Here is a 21796-nt window from a genome sequence, read left to right on the forward strand (position 1 = left end):
CTAAAGAGCATGCAGCAAGAATTCAATACGAAATGTTGGTTATTGTAAAGCACCATATAACCTTGTAAGTGTATACACAGATAGTTATCAAGATAATGGAAATATTCAATTCCTCAATGAATAGAAGCTATACTACAGATTGATGATTCAACGTTGCATTAATCCTCATTGTCTATTTTGTTCAGATGTTTCCTGCATTTTAATAACTATCTATATCATATATAAATACTGTAATGCAGATTAAAACGAGAGTATTTGAGTAAGTAATGATAAGCCTCCACAAATCTTAAAATTCATAAATGCCAAACTTCTCTACAAAATAATACGTTACTTATTTTTAATTACGATTTATTGCACAACAATCAACATACAAAAATTTGACAATTAAAAAAGAGAGAGAAAAGGAAGAACTGCAGCATCTAAGATAGCCGAGGCTTCTTTTCAGGTGGTGGTTTCATTCTTGCGTTCTCAGATGATGGAGTGTCTGGTTTCTCTGTTTTTATCTCTGTTTTCACTTCTGGCTTTGCTTCTGCAGATAAACAAAATACATACTTATACTATAAAAGCACACAATATGTTCCAAATATACACAGTGTGTGTATTTATTAGTTGTACAAAAATAACCGTTAATTGTGAACAAAGTATATTACCTACAGACATGTTTCATTCAGCACTGAAATCAGCAGTTCTACATCACACCTAGTTCGTACAATTTCAGAAGCAGTCGTTAGATGAGGTGCACGTCTACGGAGATACTGCCTTAATATTAATAATAAAACAGGTGAAAACCCAACGGCAAAATATAACGAATAATCTTAAAGTGAAACGTGAGTACTGCTAATATGTTATAAAGCAGTTTAGTTAAAGAGAAACCGGTGAAAAGCAAAGAGGAAGCAAGCTTTACATAAGGTATGTGAGAATACCCATACATAAAAGGAGGCCACAGTGAGAAACTACAAAGAGAAATATGTGAAAAGTTAGAACTAGAATGAGAGACAAAAAGAAACCAAATCATGACGAAAGACAAAGACAAAACTAAGATAGACTGGTAATAGACAAAAGATTAATAAAAAACTAAGTATCTTGACTAAATGTATTTTTTTCATGTATGTGTTTTTCATGTGGATAGTGGAGAGAATTCTATTTTAAAAAAATACATAAAAGTAATATGATAAAATAGGCACGTTTAAATATACAGGGTGTCTTAAAAGTCCCCTGACATAGGGTAACTGTTATTATCAGAGCTACAACAAAATATACGAGGGGAAACCGTCTCCAAATATGACGTTTTCAATCTAAAGTGAAGGATTTTTTTTTTTTTTTTTTAAATCAGACGAGCCATTTAGGCTATACACTCTTTATATGGTCAATGTTAAATGAAAATGAAACGTTGCCATTTACCTGGATCCACAACATAAGTGAATGAAGTTACTGTCTGTTATGCTAACGTGTCGATGGCCAGCCCTCATTCACCATACTCTTACAAAATATGTCCACCTCCCGTCCCGTCCTTTCCTACCCCAGCCTCAGGTAAATGGCAACGTTGAATTTTCAGTTAACATTGGGCGTATAAAGAGTGTACAGCTCAAATGGCACGTCCGATTTTAAAAAATTCTTCACTTTAGATTGAAAACATTATATTTGGAGACGGTTTCCCCTCTTACATTTTATCGTAACTCTGATAATAACACAGTTACCCTATGTCAGGGAACTTTTGAGACACCCTGTATAAGGTAACGTCAGAAATAAAACACTGAACTGCTGAACAAGACTGTACTATTCATAAAAATAAATACTTCACATGTTACGTTTCGATCTTCTAACCATGATCCTCATCAGACATACACTAAAACTGTATACAATGCAACCCATACTAATATACTTGCACCAAAAACCTATCTGCTTCCTCATTGGTCAGAACAACTAGCAAATCAACGACGCCGGTTGAAGACAGCCTAAGTAAATCATAGACACCCAAAACTAGTTGCTAGTTGTTCCGACCAATGCGAGAGCAAGTATATTAGTATGGTTGCATTGTATACAGTTTTCGTGTATGTCTGAAGAGGATCTTGGTTAGAAGATCGAAACGTAACATTATTTATTTTTATGAATAGTACAGTCTTGTTCAGCAATTCAATGTTTTACTTCTGTTCTTATTTGCCAGATATGCAGCAATGTTGTGTTGTAAGGTAACGTCCTGCAATCAAAAACCAATAGTGTGCTCAGATTTTTGACAATAACTATATATATATATATATATATATATATATATATATATATATATATATATATATATATATATATATATATATATAGAGAGAGAGAGAGAGAGAGAGAGAGAGAAACTCTATATATGGAACTCGGAGGTTCAATGTCGCGTTCACAAAAGCTGACCACTGACTTCTATCCTTAGCTAACTGCATCCAGTTTCTACATATATATATTTTATTATTATTATTTTTAATTATTATATTTAGTGAAAATGTGTGGAACGTTAAATATCAACAGACAATAAGAAACAAAATTCACAAATTATAAATTCGTTATCAGACATTTTAAATCGTTGTATGTCAATAATATGTTAATAACTGTAAATTGTAACAAAATTTTATTCTTAAATAACCCCAAATTGAATGATATTTTACCACATTATGGAGATTGTATTAAAAAGTGCTATGTAATATTAAATATACACGTGTGTGTGCCAGGAGCCTGTGATACTTCTCTTCTACAGACAAATTATTAACTCTGAAAATGGGTTTCTGACTACCCTACTGGGCTGAGCAACAATGGGACAACTGTTCCTCAGATCGGTGGGATATGGTCTGTGATAGGAAAACAGTCAAGAAAGAAATTCAATGGGTGTTGGTCATAGGCATCACCTGACATACACGCAACATCAGAAAGTCGGTCACAGAAATCAAGTGTATACAACAATGAATACTAAAAATATTACTAAATAATAAGTATGTATACTCGATATTACTATTACGATTCTGCGATGTTCTGTGTTGTATTTGTCGCTGAGGTAGGCTGATGAATTAATTAGTCAGAGCTTAATGCCTCCTTCCAGCACCAGGTATATATAAGAGGGGACTTACTTTACAATGTAATCTGAAACAATACTCGAGTTTTAATCCGAAGCAAGCACCCAACCTAACCAGAAATCTTTAACAAACTTGGGAATATTTATGTTATTCTTATTGTACAATTGTTTAATTCATTTACAAAGGAGATATAATTTTGTCACTTCAAATTGTAGGTCTGTTACAAGAAATAAATTCTATTTGATACGAAAAACTTACTACTTGATTTTGTAACAGTCTGAGGATGCTAATAAAATAGCGAAAATTGTTAATATTTTGTTTTCAGCTATAGCATTTTAATTTCGTAATTTGTGTAAATCACGTTATTTCCTACCAGAAGCTAAAAGAAAAGTAGCAAAAGAGATATTCAGAGAAATGTACTCACTTTCCGGATTAAGATAGTAGGGAGCGAAAAAAAATAAAATAAAAAGGATCTTCTACACGGTTTGAACACACGAACATCGCACTGACAATATATTCACTAAAACCGCACGACTATTTCTTATGCTATCTGGAACTTCCTTTCAACATTTATATAAAGTGTTTCTTCTGTTTCATACTAGATTTGTTTATAGTCAGATACGACTAAGTTTGCGGCGAATAATTAGTAGTAGTTTCATCTTCTGCAATATATAAACGTACTCTTGCACAAGTCATTATTTATTTTAAATCATAATAGTGTTTAGCTTACCCAAAAAAAGGTTGAATCCGTGACTGGGGTTGAAGTGATCGTAAATCTTTTCATACTTAGAAAACTGGATACTCAAACCCGCTGAACGTAGGGATTTACTTTCTAAAACTTGTGTACATATATAGAACCATTAACAAAATTGTAATCTAATGGCCTGTATTATTATTATTATTATTGTTGTTGTTATATGCACCTCGTATATAAATAGAATTGTAATATTTGATTTCCCATGTGCTTTCTCTTCCTTTCTTTCCTAAATTTGTGACCAACGGATAGGATGGAGCCAAAATACATTAAAACACATATCAATAAATTATAAACAATACATTTAAAAGGACTACGCTTACATACCTGCTGGTGGTTTCTGATCCGCAGGTGGTGGCTGTGTAATTTTAAACGGAAACTTATTCGTCAATTCGCCAAGCAACATATCCACTCTATGGCGCTGAAACATAGAACTCGGTTCTTCTTTACTGTTGTCCTTCTTCGCGAATTTCTCTTGTGCGCCTTTGTCTTTGAACTCCCAATAATAGCCTTTTGAAGGATGATATCGCGAATAGGATAAAGTTTCGTCGAACGCTGACTGAAGATGATGAACTGTCGAAAGCTGGAAAGTTAAATGGACTTTCAATATAGCTTTTCCTCGATTGTATTGTCTAGATATATACGTATAAAAACTACAAATTACAAAAAGGAATTAATAGAGATTATTACATACTATCCAAGATTGAAAATAAATAGCCACATTACATCTGCTGAATGGAGGAGGAATGAAAACGTTTTTGTTTCATATAAATAAAAGCGAAATTTTATTCCATTACGAAGTATAAGAATAATGTAATTTTGAATACTCCCTTCCAAATTTACTGCATCTGCTCACACGTACAAATATAAAATCAAGTAATTAAAAGACTATTGACTAACATGCACGATGAAATAAAACGTATCGAAAGATATTTCTGCTGAGACTTTTATTTATAAAGACATACTACAGAAACTATGCGTACTATTTTATACACCAGCGATCTACAAACATTTATGGGAGAGTTCGAAATACCGCACTTAATCTTTACGCTACTCATATAGATCTATTGTACGTAACTTTGAATAGTAGCGAGAACATGAATACTTTGGACGAAAATATGTGCATTTCACTTTCATTTTATCCAAAACTAATTGTTACATTTACTTAATATTTTAAATTAGAAACTTCGAAAAGACTCGAGCTTTCAATTTCTAAACTTCATTCAAACTTCAAGCTGTTAGGTAACAACTTTCGAGGTAAGCTATACCTTTTCTAGCTACACTGGTACACTAGATACAATATCTAGATAACAGAGCATGAAAGTAATATGAGTTCTCTGGGCATTGCTCTTTATTGCAGTTATATAATAATAATAATATAAAATGTAACGGGTATTCAAAAAGTTCACAATATTTCACTCAACTCCACTGGGCTGAAGTAGTTAGAAATAACTAAGGTAATATAGGCTTATGAAGAAAGTACTTTGATCATTATTCCTTCGAGTCCCTGGAGAGAAATGGTGCTGTAGTGTTAATTTACTTTGGAATTGAATATTGTACGTTGACATGTATTTGACCATACTATTCCTTGGTAAACCAAGCTCTGACTATATTTTGAGCATTTAATCTGACTTTTTTGGTCGGTAATTTGAAGACTGAAAACTGCTACCTCTTTCTCTAGAAAGAAATGTCTGTCTTTACGAACGAATGAAATAAATAAATAAATCTTCGCAACCTGTGGCAGGTTGGTCCTGTAATCTAGCTCTTTTGAAGGCGAGATCAGTGTTGCCAGATCTCAAAGTTAAAAAAGTAGCGAGGTTGTGCTCCCAAAATAGCGGATTTGAACTATTTGTAGCTCAACCATAAAAATAAATTATTTTCAACTATATACTTTTATTATTCATATAATATGTCAAATGTCTGGGTTGACAATAGTCAGGCGGCGACCGCAGTTTCGGACTGTTAGAGATGCTGTATTAGGGCAGAATCCATTGCATTGTACAATGAACGAGGTAGACAGTAATAGTATAAAATGGACGACCTTTCTGATTTTCAAGCAGACATGTTTGCTTAACCCTAAAAGTACTAACGGGATACATGTGTCCCATGCGAATAATTCATACACATTTGGGAATTTGTTTTTAGAAAATTCTAAAATGCATATTGTTTTCCCATTACATCGGGTTTATATGTTACCAGCAGACTGCTTAGTTTCCAAAACTGTGTACAGATACCAGGAATATCCCACATTAAAGGAGTCGTACATATAAAAGAAAATGAAATGAAATCTTTAGTTTTACGTCCGACGCTTATGCCGGTTAGGCTAAAGGAGACGGTGATGATGAGAAATGAATGAAATGGTGGAATGAAGAAAGTGGGAGGAAACGGGAGAACCCCGAGAAAACCCACGAGCACGGTGTTTGTCCACCACAAAGTCCACACGGCACGAGCTGGGATCGAACCAGGGACCCCAAGCACCAGAGGTGAACGCTTCATATAAAAGAATGTTCACATTAAAAAAAAAAAAATGGTAGTCAAAGGGTTAAGTCAGTTTTGTGGGCTCTGAAATACCCTATACGACGTTTACAGAAAGCACCTTCACTATTACTCCTTACTTCTTTAATTCATTTGCTAAATTCTTTATCCGGGAGCCACGAAGTTTGGAAGTGTTTATTATAACTCCACTTACTCATTATGTTAATATGGATCATACAGTAACACAATTAAATTTGCAATATTCACGTTTACGCAGCTCTCTATAACTATTAGGCCCAGACATTCAATGAGACAAAAACATGGTCGGTGATACTGCAACAGCGAAAAATCAACAAAACGATGGCGTTGTCAGATCTCGAGATTAATATGTACTAAAACAAGAATTGAACTAGTATCCAGCATGTTAGTTCAGTAAAGCTATTGGTCATTGCGATACATTTTAAAAAACTTTTATTGTATTATATAAAACTAATAATGTGTGATTTCATATATGAAAATAAGAAACTAGACTATTCTTAAGAGTTATAGGCTGTAGATATTTGAAAGTAGCCCAAAAAGTAGCGTGTCACCCAATTTGACAATTTTGGTAGCGAAAGCATTTAAAAATTGCCCAATCCGTTACTTGTAGCCCAATCTGGCAATACTGGGCGAGATAATCTGGTAGAGAATGTCCTATACTGTGAGGATGATCTTAACACCATGGTTTGTACACTACGTTCAAGCCCCGATAGCAGTTCGGAGCCAATAGTAGGCCCCGTAAATTTATGATCTTGGCGTAAGTTAGGGTCATGAGGTGACAGAAAATGCCGGGTGACATCATGTCACTGTTGGGCATTTGTTAAAAAAGCAGGGTATCAAACTTGTAAAAAAAAATCAGTGTAAATGAAATTTACAATGTTAAAAATTGTAAAGAATACTTTGTAAATATGAAAGCCATAGTTCTAATCCTCTTTTTACATCATAGATAGTCATAGGATACCATAGAGAAAGGTGTATACTACATATCAGTCTATAACTTATTTATGAGAACAGTGTATCCAACTTACAAGCAAAAATTCATGTATCTGAGTCCCGTTAGGAACACATTATGTAATAGTTTCTATTCCTTATTTGAATAAAGGTTTGGTATTAAACATTAGAGAAGTACGGCGACGTCATGTGATTTTATCGTATCTTAGAACAGCAGGGTATCTACTCACAATAGAAAAAATAACTTAATACTAATGCAATTACAAATATTACATTATAATATCTATGGGTTCTTTCCACTACTCATTTCAAACACACTGATGTTAAATCAGAGAAAAAAGTGGATGATAACGTATCATTCGCTGTGATAACAGGGTATGAAACTTACAAGTGGAAAAAATCAAACTACCAATTGAGAAAGCTTGTTACAATTTATTTTCTCTTTGACTTTTATTTCAGATGTTAAATATAAGAAACTAACAGACAAATTGTTGTCAATGCACAGTATTTGTGAAAAAAGTATCAAATCTCGTTGTGTAAATCAAACTTACAACAAGATAATGAATAATATAAATGCAGAAAGCAGATCTATAGGATCAATGCACATATCCAACTTCTCACGAATTCCCCTGCGGTCCTTGCCATCAGAAACAATTCTGCTCTTTCCTTCTTCTTTGTGTGTCGTTTGAATTATTTTTTGTTTACTGTCACTCATTTCAAATAAATCATTCTCCATCTGAAAACAAATGTAAAGACTAAGTGTCCATGCTTTCAATGTCTCAGGCTTCAAAGTAATACCAATTATTCCTTTCTTTCCATGTCCATATCTCATAGAAGTTGTCTCGATATACATGTCGCTCCATATACCATTCCAGATACCTGCGTTATGTCTCATTACGTATTGTTCCTCCATGAAATATTTCAGAACGTGTTGAGGGAGAGATTCCATTGCTCGAAGATAATATATTGCATATCGAGTATAATTCACATGCCCAGCAGCGAAAAAGTATGATATCATTTCTCTCACAGCATCAAGGTGCAGAGTCCATTCTCCTTCTCTTTCATCTCACAAACTTCATTATAGTAAAAACAACTTTGATCAGCATATCCACCTACAGTCTGGTTGTTTTGCTGTATGATGCCAATTCTTCTAACAAATCTGTTAGACAATTTTTGTTTGTTATATACTGGCATTCGGAAATTGTTTTTCTTAACAATTCTTCAGCCAGTAGACGCAGGGCCCGAATATTTTGTGGAATTTTTTTTTTTTACCTAGCATCATTTTAGGGACACCTGCAAAAACATCACTTAATATTTCTGAGACCACTTCCTTGCATTAAGGTGCCAATTGAACCGACAAATGGCACCTTAATGTGCGTTCCACCAAATTTAAGGATTACATTTACAAACCTATCTTCATATGACCAGTTCATATTTACTGCAACACAGTAGAGCTGTAGGTCGCATGTGAACACTATGTATTTTGAAATGTACTTCTTTTTCTTTTTATTTTATTTTATTTTTTTCGGGGGGGGGGAGGGGAGACCACCGTAGATGATTCCTGAGAATGCCTCTTTCGGTGTTTGGCTAGTTGGGTTGATGATGTATATGTTGACACATAACTTTCATGACACTGCACTGTTACATCCTGGTTTTCAGATAGTTTTTCTTCAAGGCTAATATGTAAATCGTCATGGTACACTTTACTGCAGCTAGTAATGTTTTAAATCCTACGCAGTCCACTTACAATGAATTTTTCTCCCTTCTCGTCACAATCGAATTTCCAAGTAAACAAGCATTTCTCTTCCATTGTTTTTATTTTCGTTGTTCTCTTCTCAATTATTTACTGTATCTCACCCGAAACAAGAATAAACACATTTAGTACATTCTAAACATATTAATGTTCAATTAACACATAATTCTCTATATTTGAGAACAAGATAAAAAAGTAAACGAAAATTGAAATTTCTAATTGAAAAAATGCCCAAGGGTGAGCTCGTGTCACCACTTAATTTTGTATTAAATATCACTTCATTAACCCAAAAGGGAAGAGAAAATCAATAAACGGTTAAATCTTTGTCCTGACCTACTTTTTCTCTGGTATATCATCACTATATTTGAAATGAATAGTGGAGAGAAACCATAGTTATCATATGCGATATTTCTAATGTCATTGTTATTGAACTTTTTTCTTTTGTAAGTTAGATATCTTGCTGTTTTAAGATACGATACAATCATATGACGTCTCCATATTTCTCTATTATTTAACACCGTACCTTTATTTGAATAGGGAATAGAAACTATTACATGCATGTTTTTAACGCATTTGGCATGACAGGATTCTTTTGCTTGAAAAGTTGGATACACTGTTCTGATATATAAGTTATAGATTGATATGATAGTATACACCTTTCTCTATGGTTTCTTATGACTATTTATAATGTAAGGGGAGGAATAAAAGTATAGCTTTTATATTTACCAAGTATTCTTTACAATCTTCAACATTTTAAATTTGATTCACAGTGATTTTTTTTTTTTTGCAAGTTTGATACCCTGTTTTTTAACAAGTGCCCAACAGTGACATGATTTCACCCGGCATTTTCTGTATCTTATAACTTCATCAACACAAAAGTGTAAGAAAATTCTAAAAAAAGAAATTCTATAGACGACACATCTCGGTCCTGACCTAGTTCTGCCGGACTAAGGGACACAAGACACAAAATCTTTCTATCCTGTAATATTTTTTAATGTTTCCGCGCTTTAAAATTCCCCCCTTTCCCCCACCAAGCCGACAACAACGTTGCCAGATACTCTTGAGTCAATTGAATAAGAAAGTTCCTGTAATTCCTGAATTTTTAGATTTCCAAGCTTTCGACTCTCCCTTCATTGAACTAATCAGGTTAAAAGGAATTTACTTTCTGATAAATCTGAAACCGACATAAAGGATAAAAAAATGGATTGGATTGCCTATTTTTTTCTAGATTGATAACTGTATTAAATAGAATCTATACCCAAGATGATTTTCATACAGGCTTAAAACCCCTCAAAACTTTAGAAAAGAACATCACCTCATTTTAGAGTTATTACAAGGATCCCAATGACAAATCGTGTATTTACGAAATAAAATGCAGTTGTCAAGAGAGTTATATAGGCAATAAGAAAAGATATTTAAAAGTCCGAGTAAAGGAACACATTAAAGATTCAAAAGCGGAAAATCCTGTTTTTAGTGTTTATCGAAACATTTAAAAGAAACGCAACACAGGGTAGAAGATTCAAAAATTTTATTTGGAGCTAGAATAAGGCATGCCATGTTGTGTATATTAATATAAATACAATCTATAAGCAGCTCTGAAAAGAGACTGAAGAATGAAGAAGAAGACTGATTTTTGAAAATTCATTTATTCATTAAAAAATAAATAAATAAATAAATTTGGACAAGGAACGAATGGGAGGCGGTAATTACAAAATTTTCAGGGCATTGGCATGAGTTGGCAAGCTTCCAACAAGTAACAGGAAAGATGCACAAATTAACTCCGCGATATTTTTAGTTCGTATCAACCTCATCTGGAGATCGCTGACGTACTTGACAACGTGTTTTCGCACAACAGCTCTTTCCCTTGTTAAGTCCTTTCGTTTTCAGTCCCTGATGTTTCTATTCTTTTTCTCCCTTTTTTAAACCTCCGTGACAAAGACTCCAGGGGGAGTCGAAAGCTTGATAATTCCTGAACTCTAAAAATTCAGGAATTACAGAATGAAAGTTATTGCTGAGCGTTGTTCTGCAATAAATAAGAAAGTTCTGTCTTCATGTAAGGACAATCTTAACCATTATTAACTTAACTCAGAAATGAGTATAAATATTTATTGATGTCAAAATTTTCAATGCGCAACCTTATGTTCCTCAGGGGGTTTATTTTTGACAAACACTCAATGCTGTTTCAATCACAAGTAGACAATTTCAATTGTTAGTCTATCAACTTATTTACGAGAGCCCATCACTTTTGTCGACACTGATTTCAACAAAAGCATTTGTTTCTGAAACGAAGACAAGATGCCCAATTTAAAGACGAAGTCGTTCTCAACTTTCAAATTGCCGCCCGAGAAAAGTACGAAAGTGGATTAAATACCATTTGGATTTACTTTGAAACGGAGAGACAAATAATAGATTCTTCTAATTCCCTTTACGTACTCTCGCAGCTTATAATGATATAAGAATATGAATACTGTTATATTAAAACGGCTCGTGAATCCTTTCACCCGTAACAACATGGATAAATGAAAAGAGAGGAATTGTTTCAGAGGGTTAAGATTATGTATTAATAAAATGATTTTCATTTTCCTCGAATTGGAATGTTTACTCAGTAATAATAAATAAATAAATAAATAAAAGTTGATATGCTTAACACTATTTAAAATAGTTTCTCTTCCTGTTCGTAAAAACACTTAAATTTCGTGATAACATTACTTCACTAGTCTGCTTACCAGAAAAGGTGCGAAAAGTATATAGTTAATGTGGCTTTGTCTTTTCAGTTACCATTAATGCGCTGGAGCCCTACAATGAGCAAACAGTTAGTTTTTATGCGGCTAAAATTTTCCTGAACTGATGGAGAATGTTCTGTTGCAGAAAATTAACTTTTGTAAAGATAACAATTGTGAAAACATAATAAAATTAAGTGTTTTTGTACCAAACTTTTGTTTTCTTAATATTAAAGATAATGCCATGCCATCTATGTTCATATTTCACTTGTACAGATACGGCAGGAACTCATTAATAGTGAATAACCGTCATCGATAAAGATGTTACCGAAACAGTTTGATGATATTTTTAATTTCCCCAGATGTAAGATAAGATCCTTCATATTTAAGTTGTTCACTGGGAAGTTGATGTTAAAAATTTACAGCTAGCTATATGAATACTTTTATATCGGTGATGCTTATGACATATATTTTACAGACAGATTAAGAATGCTTACTTACAATTCTAGAACTTAACACAGATCCCAAATCTGGAGCCTGGTAGATAACTCCTGCAATAATATAATAGTCAGCCAATGGAGTCACTTGCGTTGGCGAATGCCTGTGTTGTTTACGGATAACATATAAAATAGGCTCCTGTACATGTAACAGCCGGTACTCAAGGCCTGTCATGTTACTGGAATGAAAGGAACACACAATTCATTAGTAATGGATGTTCAAACTAGATTAATGTTTTAAAGACAGCACTGAATTAAAATGCTTTTTATTATAATGATTTTATATGTCACATACAGGTACACAAAAACCTGCTAGCTCATAAAACATAATTAGCATATGTAGGTGAACAAATTTGTAAACATAAAATTAATTTTTGATGGGAAATGTTAAGGATTTGAAGTGTCACAGACTATGCACTGGCTAAATTAGACTGCAACCTGAACTGGATTTATACTGTGTTGCGCAATGCAAGAATGGTAGATCAACAGCATAATATAATCGCTGAACATCTAAATATGATTTATAGAGAAATATTTAACAGTATGCTATTATTCTGTGAATAATCAGTATAATGTTAACTAAATGTACGTGACAGCAGCATATTAATAAATGGACCCATATGATTTAATATCTATCGTATTATTCCAGATTAGAACTAACTGCAATAGTGTTGTATGGCATGACAAGCTAATGAACTTACATTAACTGTTATTATCTACAAACAATATCATCACATAAAAGCTTTTTTTTTTTTCTTTCTTTTTTTCTTTAAGCACTGTTTCGGTGTTCCCTGATACCTTCCTTTGCACATCTGGGCAAGCCATCATCTCAATATTTAGAATTTTATCTTCAACTGTTTAATGTAAATTCTTTGTTGCTATGAAAGATTTTTGTGAAAGTTTGTTGAAAATCTTGCTCCCTTTTAACAAGTACTTTGTGAATATAATGTTATAATTTTCAATGTACGATTAAACGTTAATTGTAGTTAAACTTTGTTCAGAAAAAAACACCGAACATGCGCATGTACAACATGCGCCTGGAAAACCCTTGAAATTGGAACACTGTTTTACGCCTGATCATGTGCTCATGCTTTTTAAAAACATTGCGTGTTCAGTCCCTGGAAACGGAAAAACACAGGTAAACACAGGTAAACAAGGAAGAAGTGAACACCTGGTTTGTACCTGGAAAACACATGTTTTGTACCTATAACCGAACGCAACATCTGTGGACTGCATGTTTTGCAACTGATCTTAACGTGTTTTCTCTTCAACAGCAGCTGATCATCCGCTGAACATTACATGTAAAAGGAAGAAGACCAATGCGATTCTAGTATTGTTCGAGAGCACTGAACATGCAATGTACAGGGATCGCAAACATGCAGTGAAAGGGGAACTGGAAATAGGCGGTTCAGACGATACGAACACTACATTTTTCGATTAGTTAACACTGAATGCACAGGTCCCCTGTACATTGTCTATAGTACAGCTCATGTTCACAGCAGATTTCTTTTGAAATTCAGCATAGCTGAAAATCACGTTAAAAAACGGAACACATTATATGTAATGTGCAGAAAATTTTCGTTCAACATTTAAAATACCGGCTGGCCTGGAACGAAAATTTACATGTTTACAATATCGGTGGAGTACAGTGTATGTGTTGGTACCGTTACATACGCAGACACGTTTTCACTAAATACCACGTGCTACACATGAACTTACATTCGCTGATCTGCACATGTCTGTAGCCCGCAACATTTTCTTCTATGCGCGTCGCACAGGTACTGATCAGTCAATGTTCAGTGCACACATGTGATTTCATGTCAGGACAAGAATTATTACATTCAAAAAAAGGTGTTATTTCCCGGATAAGTGCTTGTTTCTGTTCCAAACCATTTACTTTACACGTAACACCTGTAGCACATGAGAAAAACATGCGAAAACAGGCACTGTACATTGCCTGGTTTCTCAAAAGTTTTCATGAAGGATTACACACTTCTTTCACTTGCTGAAGATCTGATAAAAGCATACAAATGTTACGGGGTTAAAAAGTAAATACCTAGCCAACTTATTATGAAGTAACAGTGCAAGTGATATACTGAGTGTTTCTTCCGTAGTAAACACGAGTACAAATTATTATGTCGTATTTACAAATTATAAGACGAACCCCTATTTTGACGTGGTTTCTTGAGAAGCTTCTTATTTTTAACTAATTGTGAATAAGCATAAGTACAAATTATTGATATAAAGTATTTTGATACACCAAACAAAGGTTAACATTACTTATTGTAAACTAATTATGGTAATACAAGAATACAGGCAAAAATACGGTACCATAAATAAAAACATAGTACAAAGCGACGTACAGCAAAAATGACGCAAAATGCAACTATTAAATTTAAAAGCGAAACTAATTATAATCAATAGGATATATTTTAACGTTCGATAAAAGCTATTCCACAATGTAAAACATTGACCTCAACTACCAAAGCTTAATCTGTGAATATAAGATTACCAAGTAGTTTTTGAATGATGAATCTGAAATATCGAAGAAGTGATCTCATACAGAAGTTCTCGGTACAAAGTAGGTTAGACTTTTATAATGGTTTTAACTGTTTAATTTTCCAGATTGTATCTTTCTATGTTAATGACCCTGAATGTTACCATATAATTAATGAACAGAAAAGCATTAGAATTTACATAAAAGAAACTTACCATTTCTGGCCTCCGCATTTATTTTTGACTCATTAATTTTCAATGGCAATCATGGTTCTTGTTTTCGTTGTACATAATCGAAAAGACAGTTACAAAGACAGATCGAAAAGAATAGTTACAAAGGTTCATGTTTTAGCTACACGTAGTAGAAGTATATTACTTCCAAACAATGCTGCAATTTTAAACCGACCTCATATGTTGAAAGCAAACGACTATGGAAAGTGTACCATATTTACTGACATTTTTGTCCAGAGTACGCTATTCGGATATATGTATATAATATATGAATGTGTAATATATAATTGCTTAATTTTTTTCTCTTCCTGACACCTGTCCACAATGATTCGTAACTGCGAAAATTATAACTTTCTTCTTATGGTGTTATAAAAATATAGATGAAAGATGCAATAATAAAAAAAAGTCATAATTAATATTAATATCTTAAACACTTACTCCAGTTGGTCTGGATTAAGTCTCTGCATTTTAACAATTTCATTGTTGCAAGTACGATCGAAAAATGGATTGCTTCGTTCCGAGAAATAATCCAAAATATTTTGTGGATTAAGTATAGGAATCCATGCGCTATCATGCCAAGATAAACCCAAAGGATCTGGAAGAAAGAAAACAAAGATAAGCATAAAGATTTTGTATGTTTTCAAATACAAAACAGACTTAAAGGTGCACATATTTATTATACAGTTGGTACCCAAACTTCATTAGACGTACCACAGGTTTCTGTAATATATGAGTATTATACCGTAAATAAATAAAATGGGGTTAGTGTTTCAACCCTGGAAAATTTATGTCTATATGTTTTGAAGCGAGTGACGTCTACATATCCATTTTGGCACATGAAATAAAGGACACGTGCGACTGAGCCAGCTTAAAATTCAAATTCAACACTATCATGCAAAAACTGTTTAACCGATTTTAAACTCTTCTTGGTACAAGAATAGACTTTCAACCTAAGAAAGTTCATAGACGTATATATTCAAGTTTAAAGGATTACCGAAAATTAGAAACTCAAAATTCAAATTCAGCATCATTAGCAAACAATACTTTGCACAAAACTTCTTCGCTCATAGAAATACAATTCTATGAATCCTTCATTAACACCAATGACCATAAATTAAACCTGGATAAAGGTGAATCAGATAAGCAATGGGGCTACACTATAAATGACAACAAACAATAAATCCTATAAGAAATTAAGGAGTTCATTCTTGCTTAATACGCATTTATATCTAATAAAAGAATGTAGAAAACAAATTAGTGAATAAATATTGTTGAACCCAAAGAAAATATTAGAAATTTCAAGATATGAAGAGGAATAACAAAATATGTAGGCAAACTATTTCAATTACAAGGGAAGAGGATCTAATGAAGATTCCAGCAATAAACAAGTAGCCGAAGTAATCATCAACAATATAAATTAAATATAGAAAGGTATGATTTTACATTATTTTATTATAAATAAAATTCTATAGCTACTGTTGCTGCACCGAAATTTTCACAGCACTGAGTCAGTAGACTACACAAAATATTCACCTATTTCAATGTTAATAGATACGAAAACACTGTTGTCTCGAAAAATGAAAACGGCCGATACTATATGCTCATCAAAAATTGTTCTATGTATATTTTCCAATTTTAGAAAGATGTAAGTTGAGGGCGGATTTAGGCACTTTTTGCACAAAACCCCCAAATTTCCAATGACTGCTTCCAATTTTCCGCATTGAAGATGTTTATAATTGTCAAGACTGAGGTGACTGAATACATGAATTGAGACAGAAATCTGAAACTTCGGGTACTATTGCTGAAGGGACTCGCATTCTGTCATTAGTTCCAAAATCATGGACGACTGAAAACTATTGAAACATTTCAAACAACTGATTATCTCGTTCGTAAAGCCCAGAAGATCAGAAAGGAGCATTGTATTTTAGCCAAACCTGGTTCTAAAAAAGGATATAGTACCCCTGCGAACACCTTCAATTTAGTCACAGAATTTTACAACAGTGATCAAGTGCCCTGAAATGCTGAATGTCAGTGTCAGTAAGCATCTGAATTTCACCATTAAAGTAAAAATCAAAAATTTTCAATTATTTCTGAAAAAGGCCCATCTAACATCAACCTCAAATTTCAAAATAAGTAGATCTGGCATTCCTGTTTATTATATTAAAAATAGGAGGGTGTTTTTTGATATGTTGAAAAAAAAAACATAATTCCAAGTCTCATATTATTTAATTTTCTAGTAATAGACTACCATGGCTAAGTATGTTCCTCTACAACGGCTGATGATTCTTATGAAATAATAATATTGAAAAAAACAAGTAGAAATTCTTCCTTAAACGTAATTTATAAAGTTATTTTAAAATAATATGTGCCTATTACGCAGCCTATATAGTGCTGCTTTATTTAATAAAAAAACACTGAACAATAGTGAACTATAGTCATATAATACACAAATAACATTTACATGTTTGGTTGATTGTAAGCAATTCGAAATATTGAGCCTAAGATCTCATATCATCTGTTTTAGAGAAGGTCTTCTCAGTAGCTTCAATTTCTTCTTCAGAAATGCTGTAATTTCTGCCAATACCAGTTGAAATACTGGGCATTCCAATATTAATAATGCAGTTTTCGTATGGAATCCAGCAAGTGTTAGGTGTTTTTGGCCAGAAAAACATTTTCGTGGGTCCATGGGGATGAAGGAAATTCATATTAGTCACGATGTTCCTGTAAATTCTCAACTATTTTTCCAATCCACCATTTCCCTTCAGAAATGCACGCAATAAATTGCTCACATGAAAGATTAATGTCTTTCGATTCTGCTCAAGTATTTAGCGTGAATGTTGTCTTTGAAGAAAATACACGACTGACTTCAAGTTTCAACAGGCTGATGTGCTCATAATGATAAATTTTACACATCCCTTGCAACGTTAATAGTTTCCCAGTCTCTTTTGAAGCATTGGACAAAGGTTTTCAACATATTTCAGCATAAAAAAGCGTTTGGTTATAATTGGTTATAGTTTGAGGAAATTTGAAGAAATTGGTTACAGTAATAATCCGGTCATTCATTGGCCTCTGTAAACTAGCATGTCTCGCTAGACATTTCGGCGTCTCAACTATGTCATCGCAAACGCTTTTGCCGTGACTTGTAGCAAAATAGTTCCGCTCACAAGTGAGTCCAAAATCAATATGCACGCATAAGTTGACAAAGTTTTTTTTTCTTTTCTTCTTTCTTTTCTTTTTCTATAGTCTTTATATTGGGCTGCTGATCCATCTCCAAAGTAGATAACGTTTAATTCGAGGAAAAACATCGTTAACATACTTTAAAAGAATAACTTGGAAAACATGAAATGTAACTGTATCGTGCTTCAACATATCACTGACACAACATAATGAAACATTTGATAACAGAAATTATAGGATGTCTTAGGATGTTGCATTTAAAAAGATTAGAATGTTGCACAGTTGAGTAGAATGTTGGTCCAGTGCTACTCTTAAAACTTCATCTTGAATAATACAGTAGTAGTTTTCAGCAAAATCAACTATAATTAAGCATGATTTGTCATCCAAAGTCTCTACTGTGTGTATTTGAAGTAGTTGCCATGGGATTTGGCTATGAAGTCATGCTGCACTAATTTGCCATTTTATTCCTACAAAAATCTCAATGAAGTCGTCTGTATCTTTAATCATTGTCTCCATTTGAGTTTTGTCAGTTTGAATCCATTGTTTGTACTTGTATCTTATGAGTGAGCCAGTTCGTTTAATGCACGAACGAGATACTTGGTTGTTTGAAATGTTTCAATAGTTTTCATAGTCGTCCATGATTTTGGAACTAATGACAGAATGTGAGTCCCTTCAGCAATGGTACTTGAAGTTTCAAATTTCTGCTATAATTCAATTATTCAATCACCTCAGTCTTGACGATTATAAACATTTTCAATGAGGAAAATTGGGAACAGACATTGGAAATTTGGGGGTTTTGTGCAAAAAGTGCCTCAATCCGCCCTCAACTCACATTATGTCATAATTTGTTTTTCTTGAACTACCAAAGAGCACCCTACTAATTTTTTATATGCTAAAGAGGAACACCAGAGCTACTTATTTTGAAAATCTGAGGTTGGTGTTAGGTGGGCCTTTTTCAGAAATACTTGCCAAATTTTGACATTATATTTTCTTCTATTTTTTTTATTTGATGGTGAAATTCATATGCTTAACCCCACATGGGAAGTTCATTGCTAACAACGTTTTACTACTACAAATTTTACGATTGTTCAAGTGAAAACCATTTTCAAATAACTTCAATATCTCCAGAAATCTAGCGGTTTCAGTACTTGACATGGGTCGAAGGTGGACATAGGTGCTTTTTGCACAAAACCCCCAAACTTCGAATGCTTCCTACAGCAGTCCTCTTTGAGGTAGAGCTGTAAAATTTGGCAGGTGTGATATGTTTTGATACCACAACATTGTAAAAATCTGATTTTGATTGTAGAAAATCTGAACACATGAGCCACCTTGGTTTGGTGATTTTATATGGAATGGCCCGATGACCTTTCTAACGTTATTACTGGGCATTAATGCTCTATCGCCGGACCAATTTGAAAATCGAAAAAAGGTACGAATATGTACTGCATTCCGTTATATTTGGTTGGAATACATTAAGTTACGTAAGATTACGTTACATTAGGCGTCCAGTATTACTATACGGATTCACAGTATAATTAGTAGTAGTAGTAGTAGGAAGGGGTTAGCAGGGTTCTGTTCTCGACATGGAATAGGCAATTTAAAGACTCGCTCAATTTTTTCTGTACATTTTACAATCTATGGATCCGTATAGTAACAAGTCTACCTCTGCGCGAACCACCACCTTAACTTCTACTATTCCCCTTACCTGACTTTCACTCATTCTTCCCCACAAACTCTCCAATTGGTCCGGTGATACAGCATTTAACCCCTCTCACTATCACTCTGTTCGTTTCTCCGTAAATTTTGTATTTCGGGGCCGCCATCAGCGGCAGTTAACCCACGTGCTCTTCCACTATCCTCGTTTATGCGTATACTCTCCGTCGCTGACGCGCTTGCTCCCTACGGACGCACGCTCTCGCTACTGCACAAGCTCTCCTCCTGCGCTTCTATTCTCACTCGGTAAGATAGCATTTGTGCTTTTTAGTATCCACCTAACACAAGTTGGTTTGTTTTTTTTGCTGTAGTTTTTTTTTATATGTCCACACTATATTAATACTGAACCCTCCTGAAATTAATCTGCAAGTAATAATGAAGCTCCTCATTTAGTGTATGCTCTGCTAAAAGAAATACAAAGCTCTAACCTAACCTGAACATGTCAGAAATGTCAACATTTGGTAGAACAGTCTGCTCGAGTAATGCCCTTAATTTATCCATCGTAAAGCATTAGTAATAACTTTAAATTACTGTAGTAACCCTACAGTTACAAACCTATAATACAGCTGTATTAGCCATACTTTGTATTTAATTCTGTCGCCTGCAGAATCTTGTTTTTTATAAACATGTCTTTTAATGCAAAGGGTTAATGTTCCGTTAAGGGCGTCCAGTAATTTCTACCACACGAATTTGCAATTTTTCCACTTCTTTCCATTGATTTTTGTTTGATTACATAATATAACGTTACATTAGGTTAGGTTAGTTTTGGACACCATTAACGGAACATGGACCATGCAAAGTACTGAATTTTACCAGTAAATCTTCCAAGATGTGGTGCGCCAAAACTACACCTGCACCAATTTTCCAAAAAACTACGCACATTCTTAACACGTAACTTAGTTTTAATATATATACGTATACTTTTTGAACCGCCGGTTTACGCCCCGTATGAACTAAACCTTTCGTATTCATATTTACCTTTTCCTTCTGTCATGTTTAGTTTCCTTGTTCAAGATTACACTGGCAGTAATTTAAGACTATCTGTGAGAAATAATCACTAAAAGTACTTCGTATACGTTCTATTCAATTATACACAGAAATTATTTTGTCACTGTCAAACTTATATGGTTGATTACTTCTTCTTCTTCTTCTTCACCAAGTTATGGTCCCAAAACACCGTTATAAAGTGTATTAAGCGTATAATAAATTAATAAAAGGGTATTACATTGTAAAATAATAAAAGTATGTGGAGGAAAGGTACAGCTGTAAACACAAATTCTGTTTATTGAAGATCGTTTATTTAATTCGGTGCAAGGGTACAAGTGCAAGGTCTTTCTTTTTCTTTTTTCATTGAAAAAAATCATAATTTATTAACAACGGTCCCAGCTTTCGAGCTATGTCGACCAAATAACTAAAATTGTTTTTATGAAGAATTGATTATAACAATAATAATTGATTAAAACTGTGCAGTAAAACCGCAAAAATTACAAAAGTAGATGGTACGGGCAAACCGATTGCCTGGTTCCGAGTAATTTGTCACAATTATGAAATGTTGATTAAGTACGTAGATGGGGCAGCACAAGGATGAATTGTTATGAAACACTCAAAAGTTATACACTAGTAAAAGAATTGTCAAAATGTAGAAGACCATTGCACGTAAAAACGTGAGTATGAAAACAATAGATTCCAAGTAGAATATCTTCGCACTAGCATCCACGTTGAGACGACCTTTTCTCTCTCTCTCTCTCTCTCTCATTGTTTTAATGTTCCAGGAAAATGTCAAATGAGTAATCAATCGGTGAAATGGGGATCTATATATTTAAAGAAATGTCTTCCAGAATTGATTCTGGAACGAAATGAGAACGCACAATAGAATCAATCACTTCAGGCGAAACACTAATTATGGCGAAAGCACTACATACTGCATTGAATAGAGAGTACTC

The 21796-nt window shown here is 33.7% G+C and overlaps 1 protein-coding gene across 1 annotated transcript; it reads right to left on the bottom strand.

The window, feature by feature from the left end:
* Positions 1–331: 331 nt before the first annotated feature.
* Positions 332–21162, bottom strand: MED6 (mediator complex subunit 6). Its single transcript, XM_081730624.1, has 5 exons — positions 20832–21162; positions 15402–15558; positions 12241–12415; positions 4129–4384; positions 332–529 (listed from the first exon to the last, which is right to left on the bottom strand). Exons 1-5 carry the CDS (start codon positions 20845–20847, stop codon positions 420–422), a joined length of 714 nt encoding a protein of 237 aa, XP_081586750.1. The 5' UTR covers positions 20848–21162; the 3' UTR covers positions 332–419.
* Between the last annotated feature and the right edge of the window lie 634 nt (positions 21163–21796).

This window comes from Thermobia domestica, chromosome 11, assembly GCF_964235325.1.
Source record: "Thermobia domestica chromosome 11, izTheDome1.hap1.1, whole genome shotgun sequence".
NCBI lineage: Eukaryota > Metazoa > Arthropoda > Insecta > Zygentoma > Lepismatidae > Thermobia > Thermobia domestica.